The following is a 14,342-nucleotide window of genomic DNA, read 5'->3' on the forward strand; positions in this document are numbered from 1 at the left end:
CCCTCGCCTCGTAAACATAAGTTTTCCTGCCTCGATGAGTTTACACACATGGTGCTGAATACACCCGAAAATTATTATTCAAAGTATTTATTCTGCTCATAAAAAATATTTGAAGAAGGGAGTAGCATCGGAAACTGTACTAATTTAGTAATTCTACGTTTACATGAAACAATTCAATATTATTCTCTAAAACGGAACACTTCTACAAGAAATAAATTGTCTAACAACAACTAAATCCCGGGTGGTTTATTTTTCGACAAAATGTTGATTCCGTCGAATCTACGTACCTCAGCGAGTATTCTGTAAACAGAAGCGTTAATTAATCAAAAATCACACAGAAACTGGACATAATTCGGGAATAAAGACTTCCACACTGTGCACATCACGATGTTGAAAATTCTAGGATTTAGGAGAGAAGCAGCAGCTATGAATTTCTCCATGCTGAACTCCGAGTGTAAGCCTGAGCACCGAGGGATATAAGTAAGTGAAGTCAAGACTCTGGGCACAGTACTGCAAATATGAACGAATATGCAAGATATAACCAGACAATTCAGACATGGGGTGCCCGGGTACATTACGATATACAGCTAGAGGTGTGGGGTTAGCTTGGTTTAGGTTAAAGAGTTTGATTATGGACAAAGAAAGGGTTTAGGTTACATCAATGGTTTGATTAGGACTTGAGTTTGCGACCAGCGAGCCATGACATCAACAGACACTAAACGACATCCTTGTAACCGTATTACAAAATAGATGTCCGAAACGGAATTAGGACATAGAATACGGCATATGGTTGGATTCAGGGTTATAGTGTTATATATGTGCAAGTGTCGCATGCTCAACTGTCATTGTATCACATATTCGAGCCAGTAATACTTTGGAATTAACGGTCATTCATAAACACTAAACAGCAGTGTTGGGATCCGTTGATCCCGAGTCATTTCGAGTCATTGCACATTTTGACTCGAGTCAAGTCAAGTCAATCGATTTTCAAAGGTGACTCGAGTCAAGTCAAGTCACTCGATTTTTGGAGGTGACTCAAGTCAAGTCAAGTCAAGTCACGAGTCAAGTCACAATTCAAGTCAAGTTGCCTTTTCCAAGTATGAAGCATGATAACGTCATTGCATTTTGCTAGCTGTCTAAAATACAGGTTGATTGGTCATTGATTTCGAACCGATGAACGAATATAGAGTTAAATATACACGCAAGAAGGCGCTCTATCGCTCACATATAGGCTACGTAGAACTGCTAAACTACGTAAGTAATTGCATAGCCTCAGTTCATAGTTACCATCCAAAATAGAGAATTGAGAAACGATTTGATAGGATATGCAATACATTACCCATTTACAAATTGATATGACACAATTCGAGCCTGCGCCAATTGGTGAGGACCAATGTTCCCTCTAAGCCGCGCACGTGCGCAAATGCGCAGTGCTGACACTGTCTCTGCGCACAGAAAATCTAAGTTGCGCACAAAAAATCCGAAGTGGTGACCTTTTTTTTAGTCGTTACGCATTGTTGTCCAAGGGTCTGCGCAGTGAGTTGGTGACTGTGCGCAGATTGGTCAAAAATTAGAGGGAACATTGGTGAGGACTATATGTAAACTATATTCGAATTCAATTTCAATAAAACAAGGGGTTTGGTTGAGGTAAGAACAGAGAAGAGAAATATACATTTTGCTATTATATAACTTTATAATACTAGTCTACGACAAAGTTAAATTGTAAGCTTCAACTTTGTTTGCGGTCAATATATTTGTTAGAGTGAGAGAACATTGGAGGCTCAGTAAAACGCACGATCATTGAATGATTGGTCGCTCTCGCGGGTTACACCAGCGTTTCGTGAACAAACCGAACAGACGCAAGATACAGTGATTTTTATCGACACCGATTACTTGATGACTTGAAATTGACTCGTGAATTTTGCTCCGAGTCACGAGTCAATCCACATTTTTGATACGCCAAGTCAAGTCAAGTCAAGTCATTTTAGCAAAGTGACTCGAGTCAAGTCAAGTCATACCAAAAAGGTGACTCGAGTCAAGTCATGACTCGAGTCATCCCAACACTGCTAAACAGTGGTTGGATTCAAATTTTTGTCAGGCGGAGCCTGCCCCAGCACGACACAGTGCTATGAGAGTATTACCACACTCCAGAAATGGAGAATCCCAGACATACCTTGCATCGTTACTTGCCATTTTGCCCACAGCGATAGTACAATTCACTTTGGTGTGTTCCCTTTTCGCGAAGCGCGCCAATTCTAACAAGTATTTTATTAACGTCGAACCCACATCGAGGTCGTCGACCAACGGGTCCATACCCCCTGGGAGCTGTAGAAAAACGACACATTCCAGAGCCAGGCGTTGAGATTACACGAGAAGCGACTTACTTCGGACAGAAAACCAAACAACACAGCAGCGTGACCTTGGTTGACCAAATCAACGTCGGTCGCATCCCTCCGTAACGCATGCCGTAATATCTGATATTCTGAGAAACATCAACCGTAATACTTGACGTTGCATAACAAGTATTTCACATTCTCACTTTTATCAAATTTCGGCACGTTTCTCAGAATGGAAACACGAGTCTGCCCGACGTAGCATATAAGCTTCAGGCCGTAAGTTCTCAGGTAGGCATTTTCGCTCTGCAAGGATACCGAGGCCGTTAGGTTTTGGCTGGTTAGCAAATGAAGTGAAATTCTTGCGAGAATGAAGAGTAAATATGCATTTGGGTAAAATATGCAACAGATTTGTTTGTGCACGCAAGTAATGGCTCGTGTGACTAGTATAGCGTACCTCTAAAACCGTTCACATACAGCAGGGGTGGGCAACCTTTCTTGGTCCGCAGGCCGGTTTCAAAATCATTTTTTTTGCATCACGCAGAAACGCATAGGTTTCGATTAAGAGATTAACTTGATTATCTTTCAATTTTCATTAGTGATCTTGACCATTATGTAAAGTATACGAACTCTGCGTGGAACGACGCTGGTCCCAGGACACTGGTTGCAGACCATTGCCGCAGAGCACCCGTATCACACCAGAAGCGTATAGAAAGAATTATTGCATGCTTAATTTCACACAAAGTTATCTTATGATGTATCAACGTAAGTCGATTAATCATTGCAAAATATGCATGGCGGGGACGCCAGCAGATGAACATTTACCGCTATTAATTTATAAATCTTCTTGACAAAATGAAGTCCGGTAGACGAGTCGAAGCACTTGACACATTCCTTGGAACGCTCGATACATCTGACCATCGTCGTCAACGATTTCTGTAGAGAACAGTTACAATCATGCGGGAGACAGATGTCATTATTGCAACTAGACTGGCACCAAAAAAATTTATCAAAACCTTGAGTTGGAACATTCTAAAAAGTTATCCTTAATGTATGCGTCAGATTTGGTAAAAGCAGTACAAGCATTGGTACAAGTAGAAGCAGAAATAAAACCATAAATTTCTACTTAATTACATGTAGAATTAGCAATTTCCAATACATGTCTGAAGTGGAAGTACTTGGTTACTCTTACTGACCGCCTCCGGCTGTCTTACAGGTGTAATTTCCTTAGCAAAACTAGAATGATTTTATAGTAGAGCGGATATCTGCCAGTAAGAACTAAACGGGACCAAGTACGCCGTACTACTCTTCCGTTTTCCCCCACACATTCCAGCAACATAGTTCACCGACCTGGACGACGACCTCTCCCTTCCAATTCAAAGCTGGCAGAAGGCAGCTCGTGAGTTTCGGAGCGATGTCAACGGTCGCGGAGCATCCGTGAAGCATAACGTACTCGGTGACGTCCAGCATCCGGGAGAGCATTTCTTCCCGGTACTGGTTCGGCTCGAAAACTTGAATGATTTTTTCCTGCGTGAAACGAATCGGGATTGTTAATTATTGCTCATTAGCTCCTATGAGTGTCACAAACTTGTTCCTATTAGTAACAAGAGACAGGATTGAGTTACGGATACTACTAGAGTATTTACGATATTCCCTGAAGAGATTCAAGATGAGTATTATTGGCAGGTATACCCAATCTCTTCGGAGTGTGAAAAAATAATGCTTGCAACATCAAATTATTTCATATTTCGCACCAAATGTGAGGCCGCACCTAAAATCATTTTGCGTTAACCAACAGCGGTGGTCACTGGTCAATAACGAAGTACCACTACTTTCTCTGAGTACTCAAGTAGGTTTTGTTTTGCCTCCTCGCGCTACTTACTCAGCTGTTATGATTTCAGACCACTTCCTCTCTACAACTTTTCAGGCAAAACTTATTACTTTTTACTGTGTAAAAAGTAGTTTCGGGACAAGCTTGCGTCGCTTTTACGAATGAAATTAATTGTCACGTCAACTGGGCCAAAAGTCACCTTTTCAGATCTTCATCTTCTAAATCTAATTGAAGTGGTTATGACATGTCTTGGAAACTGTTACCTACGCTTGTAATTGAGTAGAAATTGAGAAAAACGCATACTGCTTTGACATCCTCACATCGAACAGTATTGAAGGCCTGACGCATCGATCTTCACAGGCTGGCGGGCGGCACGGTATTACCATCAAGGCGGCATATCTCATTTGTTGCTTGTCAAATGTACAAATCATTATGACATACAATTAATTATTCATTATTATTTGTATTTGATCACAAGGTATCAATTTAAGTGCTTTTTAGCATTTACCAGCGCGCTGGCTAATTTGCAGGTGATCCCCATTCCTCGGCATCGAATGCCATAACTTGATTTTGGGCAGCGTTACGTATTACTATGTACTGGTCCACCGATCTGACAATGCCAATGCAATCTCATAGAGACCACAAATACCACAAACTAATTCCAGAATTTAAATCAGGTCTACTCACAATGCAAGTCAGACACGAACTCAAGAACGGCGCATTCGCGGAGACGATCTTCCGAATCGCATCGTTCTTCATAAAAATACATAAATTTTGTACGCACAACGGCAAGTCTTTTCTCTGATTATGCCCGATTTCATCCTGGATATATATTCAAGTTGGATTAGCTGACAAGCATCGAAGCAAGGAGCCACAAACTCACGATAAATTGATGATAAAGTGGGAGGACAGTCGACTCAAAACAAGGAAGGGACTCTTTTCGGAATCTAAAATAGAACACGCGAGCATGTCAGCATCACTCGATATTCGACACGATTAAAAAGCGTTTGCATTATTGATAGGCTCACTTTTCGTTTTCCGCATATTTACTGAGAGTCGCTACCGCCTCCGTGAGTAATTTCAATTTTGCGATGTCGTTATGCAGCAAGGAACTTAATATCCTGAAATAGATACATCAAAATTATAACCGGCTGGCATATGCGGAGTGAAGATTAGTTTGCAAATACTCAATTTTATATATGTGGGGATCAAGGTAGGGTTATAGTTAAATTTCAGAACTCCAGCCCTGTTTATGTATATATACAAAATGACTCAAAATTCAATTGAGTCGTGGGATTTCAAATTGTAAAAAGAGAATCTGTAAACAATTGAATAATATATAACCAAATTGAAATAAACTCGAATATTTTCAGCTAATACTCGTCAGGGGTAATCGTCAGCAAGCAGTAGAGATTTGAAGAGCTTCTGGGAGGTACAGAACTTCAATATACAATTGCTCATATTGAAATGAACCCGAATATTCTCGGCTGACCCTCGTCAGGGGTAATCCTCAACAACTAGTAGTGAATTGGAAAGAACAATGTATATTATTAATCCTATCACCAAATATGACGTCATCGGCATGGAACAATCGGGGGGAAGAGATCGCTTAAGCTCAATCTACTATTTTTACATGATATTTCTAGACGAAGTCTTCCGTAGGCACAAACTAGGTCGAGTTATTTTGATAAAAGTCGACACCAAGGAACACAAATGATTAGCAGAACAGTATAGAATTGCAAGGAATTTCGTATGTCAACGGTCCTATCTTAAAATATGACATCAGACGCATGAAAATTAAAATCTACTTACCAAGACACAGAAAATAGCTGTGAGACAAGTTCGATCATCTTGTCATCGGAAGCAAATTCAAAGAAGCAAACGACAGCAGCGTGCTTCACCTGTCTATCGTTGCTACCGAGCAGATTTCGCATAATCTGTAACATAGGAACCTGGAATCCCTAAACTGAAAAAAAAAAAAACTACATACCTCGGCAGAGTCTGGCTCTTGAAAGAAAGCGGTCGTGTTCTGCGGGCATTTCGCGCACGCGGCTCGAATCAAAATCAGCATCGCGCGCGCAAAGTCAGACTCGGATCCCGTGGCGAAGCTCTTCTGCTTTAACACAGCTTTTAAAGCCGGCTTGGCCGACAACATCCGAAAGCCGCCTTCCTGCCGAAACAAGACTTGCGCCTGCAAACCTAAAAAATGAAAATCTATGAACAAACCAGTGGTTCTTGGGGTTCAAACGCCAGTCTCAGATGTCAGGCGGAAGTCGCGACTGGAGCCAGGCCTATATCCATTTGCCAACACTATCACACTTTAATAAGAAATATCGCAATCATCAATTTGAGGTGAAACATAATCGGAAATTTTCTGAACTACACAACATTGTAACTAGGGAGTGAGACAGCTATAATCTGCGACCGAGAATATTGATATATTTCATAGATAGATTACAGGTGTCCAAATGCAGTATTTTTAGTGTATTTTATATTCAAGCATAGCAATGGTGGTAAAGCACTTATAAAAAATGCTCATAAGTTTTGGGAATGCGACTTAAGCTAGATGCCGTATCTTTTGAATACCGGCTGAATATATCGGATTTATCGGTGTTAATGCTAGTTGACCGGTCTTATCGATATCGGATAAAAAAATACGACATTGGTCGGGCCTCGGGCTCTAGTCAAGACACACACTCAACTGCTACAGTTGAAGTCGCACTAATTTACAGTAAACATTCATCCCGTGTTTGTTTTGTGTGATAATCATGTTTTATTGGTCTTGTTCTTTCCACAATGTTGTTGACAACAGTTGATTTGGCGGTCTCTCTCAGGAGGTGACCCGCCAAAGGCTTGAAGATTATCGCAAGGGTTCGCCAGTTTAGTTTACCGCTGGACTGAGCGGTCTTGGATCTTCAACGGAGAGAACTCACTGTCTTCTAGTTGTCCGGCTAGCATCTTGACGGTGGCTGCGTTGCAGGACATTGTCATTTCCCTCGACTCGCATTTGGGTTCGACGCGGTTGCACAGCGCTTGGACGAGTTTGACCACCAGGTTACAGCGAGAGTCTTGCTGTTCCAGGCTCTTTCTCGCAAGCTTTTCCAGTTCGACCTCATCTCTTTCGCTTTCTGTCTCCCGTATATATTCTGAAAAACAAATCGAAAATAATTGTGTTTTGCACTCATACCAAGCTGGTGGAATTTCCCACTTCAACTAGAGATCGACCTGGTCGACTATCGACGCCGATATTTGGAAATTTACCGATTATCGATATCAGCCAACGAAGGCCGATGCCGAGGCCAGTATTTGTTCTATAAAAAATCAAAAATATTGGAAATTGAACGCTGCGTTTTCCCAATCTCAAGAAATCGACAACGCGAAGGGCGATACGTGACAGATTTACCCTCGCAGGACGAGTTTAACCGGGTGATCATGCAGAGAAAATATGCTTCCTGCATTACCATCTACCTCTAACGGACTGATCTGCAATTCTGCATCACGTTTTGCTCTTTGGGTTATCCCAAAGGAATGTGCACAATTAAGCAATAATTACCGTATTTTCAATTCCAGCTTTCTCGTTTGATGTTCAGATTTCTGTGGCATGGACAAGTGCCATCTTGCCTAATATAAAATATTTCCAGCGAAATGGCTCTCTGCTCCTTCCATATTAATATCGGTTATTGGCCTTGTGATTGTGTCGATAATCGGTATCGGCCGACCTCTATTTTCAACGCATCGGTTTTTGAGGGATGAGGGAACTGTTGCCTCGTTTGTTATTATTATAAGAATTATTATCTGAAACCTAACCATATTTTTGCCTACTTTCAAGCTTAAGCCAGACGTAATAGACATTTAGCATAATCTGTGATCCCGGCTATCTGAGACAAGACAGAGACAGGCTGAACCATCTAAATCGCCAACTGAACTTCGGCTGAAATTATCCGTTTATGAAATTGGTGAAGTAGGATGCTAAACACATCGTCAACATATATGTTTCACAAGCATTCAAAAACTAGACATAACATTCTTACTTGCAAAAATATCGATAATGTTCTCCGCAGCCATCCTCGCTCTAGCTGGGACAGATAAGAAATGGGAAAAAAATACACAGGAGACCAAATGATATAGAATAACTTACGCAAACAAAATGCCAGTAAATTATTCAAATATCAAATTTAATAATTCAGAGACTGCGCGGCTCAAATTCCAGTTTGCAAAAGTAGGCGTCACCTGGCGATATCGTCTAATAATAATGGCCGTCGTTTGCAGCCTGTCATTCACAATATAACACACCTTCATTGAAGAGTTATTGGCGTACCGGACCGCACCGGCGTAAACCAAGAAGTGACATGAAAATTTTTTCCATCATAAATACTATTATTTCAAAAAATAGCCGAAATCTCAATTTGAGATCGCACGGCTTCCTACTGGTTGGAATTGACCCAAATTTGGTGTGAAGCGTTTTTTTAAGCAACCTATCAATTTAATCACTACGCAAGTGAGATTTGGCAAGTTATTTTTAACAACTCCATTTGTACACTTGGTGATTTCTAACAAAATTCGATTGCAACAAGAATTTTCGACATCAAATTTTCATGAGACTTTCGAAGTATAATTCTGGCTATATAAGTGTCTCTGTATTGGTTTTGGAATAGTTCAACAATCCATATTTGCTCTGATCCAATCCAAACGAAACAAGTAAGGGCAGAATAAAACCACCACAATCACATTCGAATAAAATGACAAATTTCTTTGTATTGGAAGGAATCTACCAATTTTGCCTGATATCCAGCTGCAAAATCAGAAGCTAACCTCGCATATCAGAGAATCACAACGGAAACAAACACATGCAAAGTAAATCCATTACGTACTGTCGACCATTTTTTCTTTGTTTTTATGATGTGTCGCCAGTTCCCGATACGCGCTTATCGCGTCGTCAAACTTTTTCATGGAGCGGAGCGCGTTCCCTTTCAATACATACGCCTTTGCCCAAGTTTCGTCGATCTAAACACACAAAGATGGGAAGTTCAAGTAAAACCACCTGCTGCTCAACTACAAATATAATCACCCACCCTCAAGGCAAAGTCACAATCATCGATAGCTTCCTGGTACATTCCTAATTTCATCCTGGTCATGGCACGGTTTGTGTACAACAGAGTCATGTCTTTGCAACATCCGATAGCTTCGGTGTATAGCTTGTGAGCGGATTCGTAATCCTCACGGTGAAATGCTTCGTTTGCCTTTTCTTTTACTTTTTTCGCCTTCTCCTGTCGTATTTTTCTAGCCCTGGCTCGAGCATTAGCGTCCTCTTCCAGTGCACTCAAAAAGGCGTCTTGACTCATCGACGGGCTGTTGAACTGCAGTGGTGCAGGTTCCTAGATGAACAACACACGGAAAAATATAACACTTGGTGGCCTAGCACTAGCAGGCTTACTGTTAAGGGGGGCCAAAACTAATTTCAAGTAAACAATCGATTACTTACTTTCACATTCGATGCCTTTGTAGAACACTATACATTAGGACTGTTAGCGAAGTAATTGATGTTCAAAGTTTAGGATTTCAAATCATAGTATGTACGGTGGGTAGATCTATAATAAATCATTGAAGAATTTGCCCCCGTAAATACTATATTTTTCAAATCCAAAATTTTGTACTCCAATAACCGAGCTTCTACTGGTGGGAATTGAGCCAAATTTGTACTGTATCGTTTTTTCAGACAATCTAACAATTTCATGGGATAGCCAGTGAAATTTGAATTTTTTTTATATACATTCTTATTAAATACATCCAACTCTTTTTTCTTATATAGCAATGCTTCTATAGGATGGAATTGAGCAAAAATTGTTGTGCAGCGTTATTTTAGGCAACCTGACAATTATACCAAGTAGCTAGTAAAATTTGAAAAAAAGTTTTGATGATATCATCTACTGCCAGAACACCTGGAAACGGCTACGAGTGCATCATAAGGTACTGTATGACATTTCCCGCCATTTCAAAAGTTCTGGTCAATAAAAACGTACCTGTCCCGCATTCTTCTCGTTTCCCAAATCTTTAAACGCCTTTTCATTGATCACCGTTCTATTGAAGCCGGTAGTTGTCTCTTTTTTTATCATCTCATCGGCTTTTGCAAAGGCTGCTTTCTGTGCGGTGAGATCTGTGGAGCCGAAGCCTTTCATGATATTTTCTAAAAATAGTAATAAGTCGTTGTTTCTGCTAGACACGTAAATCACTATTTACTTCAATTGAATATAATGGAATACTATGACGCTGGCTAGTACAATGTAGTACATCTTTTAAAGCCATGTTGATAGAGGAAGCAGTACAAAGCATTACAGCAGACATGGCAGAATAAAATGCGCAATTGCCAGCTGAAATTGTGAAGAACGCGTGGCATTAGTGTAGGTAACATCGTCATATATATCCGTCAAGTCAGTTTTGTAACTGAAAATTTTGCTTCCATTTGCAAAATTTTCCTTCTAGCCGCATCCAGTTATACGAGTAATGAGTAATTAATACCTAAGTCGTCGACCTTTGCCAGGAAGTCATCCAAGTCTTTCTTCTCCTGTGGATCCTTTTTGAATGCCATGTCTCTACGTTAGGCTATAAACACACTAAAATTGTAAAAGTAGAATGCAGATAAAGCATAGGTTTGACAAATTTTTCTATGTCGGCAGCATCACGCGTAATTGAACATGCTTGTAACACATTTGCTACAGCAGGGGTTGGCAGCCTATCTTGCTCTACGAACAGGTTTCAAAGTGAAATTTTTTTGCGGTTTTTCAAAAACACAAATGTTCGGCATTGAAAATTCATTGCAGCTCATTTAATATAACATTAATAAAGGATGTACGATAAGGCACACATGTTTGATTTAGAGATTAACTTGTTTTATTTTAAAATTTCTGAGTGATCTTGACCATTATGCAAATGTATACAAACTTTACTCAAACCAGTAACGAACCACCCGCAGACCACAGGTTGCCGTCCACTGTCCTAGAGCTGGCAAATGTAAATATTCATCCCACAAATCTGGGAAATGATTGAAAACCAAACGGAGACACGTCACGAAACACCTATCTCCTGTACCTGTAACGTTTGAAATGAAACCAAAGTTGGAAAATACTATTCATAAACTGGCACCGGAACCCGTGTTTGTGCGAGTATTCCCACTCGCGATTCACGATCTTAAAAGCAATGTCCTCGTACGGCGGCCCGGCTGAGAACCTCAAAACCGCAAAGTCTTTATCGCCGGTCGGGGTGATGGTGTAAGTCGGCGCTACCGTCTTATCAATTAAATCCGGGTAAAAAATGTTGAACTTGTATCCCTGTACGATTTTCGGCGGCGGATTATCGAAATCGTAGTGAGTCTGATTGTACTTGTTCCACTCGAACCCGGTGTGTACGCGGTTGAAAAACCGAGGCTTACGGGGCCGGTACTTATCCGCCCATAAATACACTTGCTGCGAAATCTGCGCTTCCACAGCAAACGTGGCGCCGGCCATGTCTTCATCCGCCGCGTTATCCATTCCTTCCTTCACATGACGCACAAACGCGTCTTCAGTGCCCGTTGATGCGTCACCTGTTTTCTTCAACAACTTCCGTCTCCCTTCAAGAGTCAATGCGGCTTCTGCTGCGTCAATAATTACAGTGTCGGCTGGCAGTTCATCGATGACCAAACGCGGCGGACTGAAATTTCCATCATCATATTCCTCCATGCATTTTACCTCCCAATCATCTTCCGTCATCATCTCATCTTTTTCCTCAGTCTCAATTTGTACATCATCCTCTTTGCCTTCGTTATCGCCTGCGTCTGCATCTTGATTCACAGGAAACAGAGTAGTGTCTGCTTCGACTGCGTCCGCACCGAGCTGCTCCAGCTTCAACCGATACAATTTGCTTTTCAACAGTTCCTGATGATTGTCGCGCAGCCTGGCTCGAGCCATGTGCGCTTTGAGCTGGGCTAACAGAGACTCCCAGTAGCCCACGTCAAGGCTTGAACCGCCGGCACTAATCCTAGAAGTCATCGTCGCTTCCAGCGCTACCAACTGAGAATAAGTTTTGCTGTGAAAGATATTCGACACGTCGTCGGCCACTGCTTTGTTCACTCCCTCCCTACGGTTTCCTACAGCGCCGCTGGACGTTTGCTGCTCCTCTGCAGCCTTTCTCTTTTGTTTTTGTAGCTCTTCTTCAGTGATAACGGTGATGTCACGCCAGAAATTTGCATTCTTTCCTTGCTCCAACTCCATATACACTGTGATGTCGGCAAGCAGATCTTCGAGATCGAAAACTGTTAATCCGTTGAGGTAAGTGTAAGGTTCTTGCATTTCGATTCCGGACAAGTCATCCATGTTTTCAGCACTGCTCGCGTATTTTGCAAGTAAATCGATGGGTTTCGCACGTCCATCTTTAATTCGGATTCTAGACCGGAGTTTAGCTTGTTCCAAATGGAACTTGTCTTCTTGCTCCTCCCACACTTTGAACTGGTCGGTTTCTTTCTCTCGCTGGAGCAGCTCCATTTCTTCGTCGCGCTGAGCGCGTTCTCTCTCTCGTTCTTGCCGCTGCTGCTTGACTTTCGCCAGTTCGACTTTGTTCACTTCTTGTTTTCTGCGCATTACTTTTTTCTTATCCTCGACCGGCAGGTCTTTAAGCCCGGCCTGGTCTAATTTTTTGTGCCAAACGAACGTGTTTAGGAGTTTGCTATCACCGAACGGATTGTCTGTGTTTGTGTAGCCCATGTACTCCTTGTCCCATCCCATTTTTTCTCGTCTCTTTCTCTCCTTTGCCTCTTTTTTAGCTAGTCTCCTCTCGCGTTTTTCTTCCGGAGTTTCCAGCGCCTTCATCACTTCTTTTTGCATTGCTTTTTCAGCCTTGATTCTGGACTTTTCCTTTTCCAAACGAGATTCGTATTTTTTACTGTCCTCCATCTGAAATAGATAACGGAAAATATATGGAATGTCTTATGATTCTGGTTTAAATTTTGGTTTAAAGCAATGGATCTCTACATTTTTGTCTTCGAGGACCCCTTGACAACCGTCAAGGTCCAATGCAGACCCGTTCAATTCTTAGTTCAAATGGTTGTCGGCAGTCACATTGGCGACATCGACATGCCGACATTGACAAAATAGATACCGGTTGATATTGACAAAACAGATAGGCCTACACCCGCCGGCCAGTATATATTCGAAAGACTAGAGATTGTGAATATTCACACTCACACAGAGAGTGACGATGTAATTGTGTAGAGTGACGATGTAACGATACAAACTTATTGACAAAGTGGTGTTTTCATTTTTTTACACATTATTATATTTCAATTTGGAATGGTAGCTAATTAGGTTTTCGGACATTCCGGACTTTGCATGCCGTTCATTTGTGTGATGACATACCTTTGGATTCCTTTTTCGATCATGGTCTGATCCGGAGCGCGCGGATTCGGACGAAGAAGAATTTGAGCTCTCGTCCCTCTTTTTGCTTTTACGTTTGCTCTTTTTATCGCGATAATCTCTACTTCCCGGAGACTGACTGCGTGACCTCTTGCGATGCTTCCTTTTCTCTTTATGACGGCCCATTTTTACTAGCGCTCAGCTGGACTACAATCACATGAACAGAAAGGCAACAAGCAACAAATATCGAAACGAAAACGTCCCGCGTCCGTTGCTCGCTACGCTCCGCCGCTGAACAGACAATACTGTGATTAGGTGAAGCACCTGTCTCCAGTTGGCGCATCATTAGACTTTTGTTGTCGTCGCATCGGCATTTGATTGGACCACTGAGCTATATCATCATCATCGTTGGTATATTAGCAATTTGATCAGTCCAATACACCACAATAATGCGATACAATGAAAAGATAGGAAGGTGTCGAAGCGACTTGGAGTAATCTATGGAATCAGACATCCACCTTAGCTTAGGCGATGTAAAGAGGAGCCATGCACACTGAATGAAAAGTAAAGAAGATAGTATAGAAAAAAGCAAGCGACAAAGTGGGGTGGCATGTCATGGAAGGCGAGATCGATAGGTCAGTCGTGGTCCGGTAATCTTGATTCCATAGACTACTCCAAGTCGCTTCGACACCTTCCTATCTTTTCATCGTATCGCATCTTTTGTGGTGTACTGAACTGATAAGATTGCTAATAAACCAATGATGATAATGATGAAAAAAGGCCGAAAGGGAGTAC

At 41.6% G+C, this 14,342-nt stretch overlaps 3 protein-coding genes across 3 annotated transcripts in view; all 3 read right to left on the reverse strand.

The window, feature by feature from the left end:
• Positions 1–14,342, reverse strand: part of LOC145445601 (gephyrin-like) — a 105,293-nt gene that overhangs the window by 31,570 nt on the left and 59,381 nt on the right. The gene's annotated exons all lie outside the window — the stretch shown is intronic.
• Positions 72–10,790, reverse strand: LOC145445546 (tetratricopeptide repeat protein 12-like). The gene is made up of 16 exons (XM_080323732.1): positions 10,681–10,790; positions 10,185–10,348; positions 9,237–9,539; positions 9,036–9,168; positions 7,098–7,310; positions 6,155–6,363; positions 5,977–6,101; positions 5,193–5,285; positions 5,048–5,111; positions 4,852–4,986; positions 3,684–3,860; positions 3,159–3,269; positions 2,540–2,639; positions 2,385–2,482; positions 2,174–2,325; positions 72–300 (listed from the first exon to the last, which is right to left on the reverse strand). Exons 1-16 carry the CDS (start codon positions 10,748–10,750, stop codon positions 231–233), a joined length of 2,217 nt encoding a protein of 738 aa, XP_080179858.1. The 5' UTR covers positions 10,751–10,790; the 3' UTR covers positions 72–230.
• Positions 10,776–13,877, reverse strand: LOC145445547 (splicing factor Cactin-like). Its single transcript, XM_080323733.1, has 2 exons — positions 13,551–13,877; positions 10,776–13,088 (listed from the first exon to the last, which is right to left on the reverse strand). Exons 1-2 carry the CDS (start codon positions 13,731–13,733, stop codon positions 11,238–11,240), a joined length of 2,034 nt encoding a protein of 677 aa, XP_080179859.1. The 5' UTR covers positions 13,734–13,877; the 3' UTR covers positions 10,776–11,237.

This window comes from Botryllus schlosseri, chromosome 8 (genome assembly GCF_051294905.1).
Source record: "Botryllus schlosseri isolate E-star chromosome 8, Bs_hap1, whole genome shotgun sequence".
Classification (NCBI taxonomy): domain Eukaryota; kingdom Metazoa; phylum Chordata; class Ascidiacea; order Stolidobranchia; family Styelidae; genus Botryllus; species Botryllus schlosseri.